General features: G+C 36.7%; 1 protein-coding gene across 5 annotated transcripts in view; it reads right to left on the bottom strand.

Moving 5' to 3' along the window:
* Window positions 1–884: 884 nt before the first annotated feature.
* Window positions 885–8445, bottom strand: part of CWF19L2 (CWF19 like cell cycle control factor 2) — a 60711-nt gene continuing 53150 nt past the window's right edge. For 3 of the 5 annotated variants that reach the window (XM_039718691.1, XM_039718690.1, XM_039718689.1), the window contains exons 15-18: window positions 6044–6199; window positions 4621–4701; window positions 2662–2763; window positions 886–1756 (exon numbers count right to left, since the gene is read on the bottom strand). In XM_039718691.1, the coding sequence (XP_039574625.1) occupies window positions 1616–1756; window positions 2662–2763; window positions 4621–4701; window positions 6044–6199 (480 nt within the window). In that variant the 3' untranslated portion in view covers window positions 886–1615. Of the gene's footprint in view, window positions 1757–2661; window positions 2764–4620; window positions 4702–6043; window positions 6200–8445 lie in introns of all 5 variants that reach the window. The other 2 variants (XM_039718687.1, XM_039718688.1) reach the window with 1 other exon arrangement.

Genomic DNA, 8445 nt, shown 5'->3' with positions numbered 1-8445 from the left:
CAAATCAGACATTAGATCACTACAATCATCATCAAAGCTTACTTTTAAGTTACTTCTCTTAAAGTGGCACCAACTGACAAAGATCCTACAGAAAATAATTCACAACGCAGCAGATTCCAATCTCTACCAGACTTATTTGCTAAAATGTGGCAGTGGGGTAGCACTGTGAAAAGCACCACATCTTCAGCAAAGCTGCAAAAGACCACCATATTAAATACTTATTCAACCCTGTAATATTTAGTGATCTGTTTCTTAATCTGAGCAGTTCACAATAGTTAACAGAGATGTACAGAGCAATAGTTCAGAAGGAAAAGAACAGGCAGCACATTAAGACGCTCACACAGTGCCTTAATCTATCCTGTACCAAGGGCCTTCCACATTCCACCGTTTGCAGCCTCCCCCTGGAGAACTGCAGCCCTCTGTTCACAGGTCTGCACCTTTCCCTTGTGCTGCTCTAATGTTTCTATCCATGTCCATCTGTCCTTTCTCCTATTCTCCTTGCTCTCCCAGCTCTCTCCCTGCAAAGTCCAAGCCTGCTATGTTAGGGTTTCCGCAGGAAGTGGTGGACACTGATGCAAGAATCACCTTTTCCCTACCCTCATTTCATATCTTTTACACAAAAGAAAAAACTAAAATCTAGCAAATAAATGGTGGAAAGTGGTCCTTGAAACAGCATGCAGGCATTTGCCGGTGACATCTATGCTTAACAATCAATTAACACGCAACTCTTGCCTCTGGTCAGAGCGTGCTTCAACCAGCTCTAACAGCATCACAAGCAGGAAAAACAAGCAGGGATTTTGAGCTGGTCTTGATGAAAACTATTAGGGCAAAGTACTACCAAAAACCACTTGAGAGGGGACACACAAGGAAGCAGGGTTACCTGGGGAGATCCCTGTGATGAATTTCTTCTTTGCTGGCCATCAGAGAGCGTTTTCCCTTGAGATTCTTCTTTCACTGTTACCAAAGGTAACTGCTGCTATTAAAGCTGTCATTTGTCATCAGCTATGGACTGTCTTATTATCCTTTGTGCTTGAAAAACACTACTTCATATTGAAAGAAAGTACAAAAAATTGTATTCATTCCTGTACAGGGGGGCAACATTCATTCTTCGTGAATGTTTGTGTTACTGCAATGACCTCAATTTAAAGACCACAAGGACACAAAATCAGAAGACTATTTTCTGTATAATTTCCTTCTGTAGCAATGTATTTGTATTAATCAAAATGTTCTTAAAATGTACACCATTTTTGACAAAAGTTCACCATGATTATTAAGCACTGGCTTAATACAATATAAAAAATATCAGTTGTCTCAAAGATTATAAAAACTCCAAAAGCAAAAGTTACATTTTTAAGAACTCAAATGGCCACATGGATATTATCCTTTTGGCTCAACTGAAAAAGGAAAAACTAAACTCACTGTACAAATCTGGTTTTTCAGGCTTGTGAGTACATGTGATTCAGTGTCCAAAACAGAAACAGATCATCAGCAATTAAACAATATCCTATATTTTAAAATATATTAGCCACACATAACACACTGGTGTTATTCCTAACATTTGAAGTATCCTTTAGTGTAATTAATGGCTTATATAGTCCTTGACTCCAGGTTGTTCTCATTCTTTCTTTTTGGTGAAGTCATATGGTTTCCACCACTGAGCAAACTGCAACACCTTTTTCCGCTGCTCCTCAAAGTTCTGTCTGATTCCTTTTCTCCAGAGCCGCGGTTCCAAGTCCAGCATGCCACCAATAATTTCCTTTGCAAGTAAAAGTAAGATAGATAACGATAAATGCAAAATTACCATGTTACTTAACACTTTCTTATCACAGAATAAAGACATATGTATTTTCATATTATGAGACTGTCCATTTTCTTCAAGAGCTAATTAAAAGTTGAAATTCTGAAAAATATACCAGTTTAAAAATAGAACTTCAATTGTTAGATGGTTCCCTCAGCAAAATTATTGTAAGCACAGCACACTAATGTATTGCTTAAATATCCTAACATTGCAAGACTGTTAATGCATTAGTGCATTTGTGATTAAGGTAAGTTCGGAGAAGGAAAGCTGCTCACTTTGCTATTTCTAGTGTTATATTTCTCCCCCAATTTCTCTCATGTTTTTGCAACACTGACTCTTTCAAAAAATGCTTTCTGTGACATAATAAAGAAAGGAATTATTTATTTCTTTAGAGTTTATTACAGCTCTCCCTGAATATACATTTTACACTATACATACCATGAGTAGCAATTTAACCACACGAGAATTTTAGAAGGAGTTGTCTGTAAGTCTCTATGTGTATGCACACTAATTTATACAAGCAGGTGTCAGTGCACCTATGTATCAATACTATGTCCATGAAAATTCTTAAGTAGATGCAAGTATCTTCCATCTAAAGACTATATACCCATAATTTCAAATATCTGCAGTTCAGATTGAATTGAAATAAACACAAATTTAGAATCACAATCTCAGTATCAGCTAGTGAAAAAAATCAACTGCTTCATTCAACAAGCCAAGTTACAATGACTCATCAAGAAAAGACAGATGATGAACTCAGATAGGGTACATCAAAGTAACTGTTCTGGCAGCATCTTGGTTTAATTACTTAAATTTTCCAAAACAGACCATAATTGGTAAATTAATCTTTTACATAACAATACCTTTCCAAAGTAATGAGGGAAATTGTGTTGATCTTCAATCACGTGAGCAAATCCTCCCTGAAGGCCAAAGTCCACAGAAAAGTATGGCAACCCTTTAGGAACCTACATACAAAACCACATTTTCAGATATTTAGCAAACGTTGCTGCCATTTAGTCAACCTCCCCACAAGAGAATGAATTTGAATGTGTTTTTGCAGCTGACAGTATCACGTGTTATTTTAAACTACTTCTCAAACCAACTACATGTAGGATAAAATTGCAACAGAGAAACAGTAAAGCAAACAGGTAAGGAAAAACAATAATACACAGCAACTGGACAAAAAGACACTGAAGACAGGATGACTGGGTGGCAGAACCTCCAGAGGCCACAGCTGGAATAGCAGGCAAGAGATGGGGACACCAGGCAGCAGTGTGCGCAGTGGGCAAATGCCTCCCTGACTCCACATCTCTGAATTATGCAAATTTAACAGAAATTTTAAGACAAACACTAGCAAGCAAGCTGCACTTACTAAAGATACTGACTTTGGACAACATTCCTATGGTAACAGGAAATATTTACCCAGTGAAAAAAATTGACACTCAGGAGGAAGGACAAAAAATTACCAGAAACCCCCTCTATGTGAATGGACAGATATTATCCTTAGCTTGCCAAATCAGACAATAATTCTGTCAGCCTGCAGGGGAGATGCTGGATATCTGCCACAACAAAAGACTCTCCAGTCTAACAGAAGTGGATCCATTTATTGCTACAGTACTGCAAGTAATTTCTGCTGTTTCACTGCAACAAGTTATTTTTCACTCCTTTAATTGCAGAGGACGTTTCTGTACTGGTAAGATTTACAAAGCCTCCAATTCATAAGCATTTCCTCTGCTACAGTCCAAATAACGACACAACTTTCAGGAGGTGTGTTCCATATATTGCTTGAAATACTGACTCTAAAAATAATTAAGATTTAATACAGAGGAGCAATGTAGCATAGCAAGAAACATTTAAGACTTTAAATGGACTTTAAAAAAATCATTAAATAAGGAAAAATGGGTTGGCAGATGACACCTTAAAGAAAAGGTCAGCTTTGTCTTATTTCTCCCAGCTTCTGCACACAATCCACACACTAGGTGATGTCTCAGCCATGTCTGACCTTCCAGGTACACCATCTCCCAATACAACTCTCCAAATGCCTAAACCTCAGCTCAGTCTCTAAACCACACTCTCCGATCTTCCTGAAGCCTACAGGCACTTCTTACCCAACAATAATGCTAAAATCACACAACTGTGTAACAATTTATGTTCAGCTACATTGTATTACTGTAAAGAACTGTCCTGACTTAATCTGAAAACTGGCCTACCTTCAATAAATATATAATAGTCACAAAAATGTATGGCTATATATAACACACATCTTCCACCTCAATATTAAAATGACAGAACAATCTCTGAACCTAACTGATCCAGCATTATTCCTTTAAGATTTGTTTATATAAAGATGTTTCATCTCAGTATCCAGGAGACAGAGAAGGTACTGTTCCCTTGTTTTACAAAAAAAACCATTCATAATGCTATTTATGTTTTCACTTCATAAACTTAGCAACACAAACAGCTGTTCTAGGTTAATGAAAAGGACAAATCATATTTGTTCCAGGAAAGTAATTTGCAAATCTTTGATCTACCTTAATTCTTAAAGTTAATCATGAATATTATGCCAGTACATGTCCTCAAAGTGTCAGCTTTGTTCTCAACTAATGCTGGCAGCTTAGTCCACCAATTGTTGAAATAAATGGGAATCTTTTCCCTAATGTCAGTTAAGAGTGCAGACTGGTAATTCTCCTCATACCTATGCCATCTTCTGATGCACTAATCTAATTGTGTTCCCTTTCTTCTCTCTTTGAAACAGTTAATAATGGAAAAATGTTATAAGAATTTGATGATAAATTCAGGATACAAAAAACTTCATTACTTACAGATTTCCGAATGTCTTTTGAAGAAAGATCAATTAACTTCTTGTTCATGGACCACTCTTCATCAGACTCCATTATAGCTTTCTGAAAAATTATTTTATCTAAAGGTGAAACAGTCCTTCATACAGCAAATAAAGAACTAACTGTAGTGAAGTACATTGTAGCAGGGAAAGTAACAATAACTTCTTAAGAAAGTAACTTTGTTTTTGGTAACCTGTCTCATTGACACAAGCTACTTTATAAAAACATTATATAATAGAGTCAGACCCATCCAATTCAGATCCTCTGCTTCTTTTTTATTTTAATTTAAGTTTTGCTTGACACAAGTTTCAAATAAAAGACCACATTCTCTTTTTACTCACCCATACAAAACCTCTCATGAATTCATTACACTAAATTAGTCTTTTTTCTATTTTAAACACTAAGAGAAGAATCCAGCTTAGTAGGATGATTGCCCTTAAAAACCCAAAGCTGACTCTGTATTCCCCATAGTATGGAATTGGGTATATTGTAGGGTAGATACCTTTAAATTTCATTTGCAGTGCATTTTAATGGTAGATACTTCCAAAACAAATGACATTGCATTAAATCTTGCTCTTTCTCTTTCCTTGAGTATTCAAAGAAAACACAAGTTTTACCAGCACCTGAAGCACAGCAGTCAGATCTGACAGGTGGAGGGTTTCAAATGTGGTAAAAGTTACCATATTGTTGCTCACCATACTGCTGTCCCACTTCATCAAAACTTAATCACATTATTTCCAGAAAGCATAAATAGTATTTCAAAAATCAAATAAAATAATTTACTTATAAAAGGCAAATAATGAGTCAGTTGCTGAAAGCTGAAAGGACTCAGTTCCAGGCAGAAGCCTCAATGAACCTTTTCTTAAAAGGTCAGGGGAAAGAGACCAGAAAAGCTGTAGAAGAAATATTTATCCTGCTGTAGAATGTTCATCAGAGGCCTAAGACACATGTAAAATTTGGGCTTACTGAAATAAAATGGGGATGAAACAATATCTACATTGGTATTTCTTAAAACAGGTAACATTATTTTCTCATTTAATGCTTGCCAAGGCACAAGTATTGTGTTTTAAGTTTATACTACAGGACTGGAGTAAGAAGTACTGCAATCCTTAAAGCACTTCAAGAGACTACAATTGTCTCATCTTCTTCTAGAATTTTCAGTGCAGTCAGACTTGGGGCAAATGCTCAGTGAAAAACAGCTCTTCTACTGGCAACTTGAAAAACTGAATTATATCACACCACTTATTTTAAGATCAAGGAATACTAGCAAAGAATGGATCCAGAAGAAGAATCAAAGAATACATATTTTCAAAAATAGCATTTGAATATAAATTTTTTTTCCAGAAATAGAAGAATTATGATATAATCATTCAAATTACTTCATTAAAAAAATATTTTTATGTACCTTAAAGTAGATTGGAGCCATATCTCCTACTTCTTTTGGAAGAGGAATGCATTCATATACCATATGATACTTCTTCTTCATACTCATGTTTGTTTCCAGGAACACACAGTCCAAGTCTTTAGCTTCAAACATTTTCACCAGTGCATTTCGGAACATCTGTTTAAAGGAAAAAAATGTGTTATTTTAACTGACTTTGCAGAACTTTCAGATATAATGTATTATTTCACTAACATATTCATAATAAACTAACAATAAAATGGAAAATAGTAGCAATCATACTAGGAAAATTATGCATTATTTACTAATTTAAGATTAACTACATTTCCTATGATAAAAACATAGGAAGTCTAGGAAGCTATTTTGAAACACACAATATAATTAACACTACAAACTTAGTTTTAATAAATACCACATATTTTTACAGCTGAAATTGAAACTGTGTTGAATTTCTTAACTGCAGTGCTCCATAAAACAACATGGCTTTAACAGTAGGTCCCAAGCTTGCAATTTCTAAGAAGGTAATGACCTGGGTTTTACTGACTATAGTTACAATTACTCTTTTACTACTCTTTCCAATTATACAGTTAAAAAAAAAAAAAAAATAAGGAAAGTATTTTCACTAGTCATGCTTGATCTTTAAGTAAAATATTAATAATTGCCTCAAGAAATAAATCCACCATCTTCACTCTATGAAAGCAAACCAAATGTAATACTACATATATTGTAGTATGTATCCTGTAGTAGGCCTCAAGCTACATTTACCAGTTCCCTGTCAGAGGGAGGAGGCGCTGCACCTACTCAAAGTGTATTTCAGTTAACAATTATGCTAGTTCCAGTGTCAGGATCCTGCACACACCCAAGAGGCACTGCAGGGGCTGGGCCAGACCTGCTGAGGCTCTGGATGCCTGTGTAGGGGGGAAGCTCTGATGCACTTCAGTTGTGAATTGGATCAGGTCCAGCAGAAAGAGATGGGGTATTAAATTAGAGTTATTAAAGAGGTGAGAAGTGTGGACCTGGCCCCCTGTCACTCAGGAGCTGCAATTAAGTCCAGGCTGTCTGTTTTGGTCCTTGCCCAGCCAGGTACCTGGCAGCTCTTGGCCCTGAGATGGGCCCTTAGGTCATCTCAGACCTAAGTCATCACTGTAAACCTGCCTGGCATCAAGGGGCCATGGATGACCTTGGAACCACAGGAACACTCCTGGCCTGGTACCATGGGAGTGTGCCTTGTCAATGAGATGACCTCCCCCACCTGCCTTGCCCATCACCTTGAACTGGCTTTCCTGCAGAGCAGCTGGCTCTGGCTGTTCCCAGGCTCTTGACAGTTGGCATTTGCATCCAAGATATGCAAAAGCATAATTCTATAGCTTAAAATGTTCAGATGATGAACAAATTATCAAGAACAAGGGATGATTTCTGAGAGTCATTCAAATTCATTTTCAAGTGCACAAAAGATCTAATTTTCTGATATGGTGAATATTTCTGAAAGTATCTCAAGACCTTGAAAAGTGCTTTTTAAAAATGAAGATTTTTGTCTTACATGTGCTTCTATAACAATTTCCAAGTGTAAGCCAAGAAATCACTGAAACTGTAGGATCCTCATAGACCAAGGTACCACAGCCCTAAGACTCACATTATTCATAGGCAGTCCTTTTTGCACTGGTATTTTTTGCCAATTAACAATGCTCAGAAGTACAAACAGCACCATTAAAAGGCAAATCCCATCTAAAGGTTTAAGAGTCCTTATTTTAATGTAAATGGAGAGTTGACAATTGAAACATACATAAAAAATACACATCAGCAACATCAGCAAGCACTGAAGTAAAATAGAAAGAAATCAAATCACTACCAGGTTTTCAATGCAACAGGACTACAAATTGAGCTCTTCATCCTTTTGAAATCTTGCTCAGTATTAATCAAACTAAAAGTCTGAGAAACATGGCCAGTTATATACCTAAACTAGGCATTTAAGCTCTTCAAAGCAGGCCCTTGAATTTTTTCTCACTAACGAGCTGCTCCATGCTGTGACAGGAGAATGCTACCATCATTCCCCTAAAGAAACTGATGAATTACAGCCAGAAGACACTGCCCAGTGTTCCATGAGGGATTAGATTAACAACTAGATTAACAACTTTTGTCTTCTCCTTGTCACTCCAGCCACCAGACCTCTATTTCTGAAACACACTGAACCAAGCAATGTGGTGAGATACCAAAAGCTGAGAAAGACTATGACTTACAGCTGCTACCCTGCAGCATCAACTGAAATACAAATCCACCCAAAAGCCTAGAGTATCAGCAGATGTTAGCTAACTTTCCCCAGTTGCATTTTCTTGTTTTTAAACACATTGGACTTTTCCTCCAAATTCTGAGCAGGCCAAAGAATCAAGAATAATTAGCACTGGAAA

Source organism: Passer montanus, unplaced genomic scaffold (genome assembly GCF_014805655.1).
Source record: "Passer montanus isolate IOZ18808 unplaced genomic scaffold, ASM1480565v1 scaffold4, whole genome shotgun sequence".
In the NCBI taxonomy this organism is placed as follows: Eukaryota; Metazoa; Chordata; class Aves; order Passeriformes; family Passeridae; genus Passer; species Passer montanus.
This window is presented reverse-complemented; position numbering and strand designations above follow the sequence as displayed.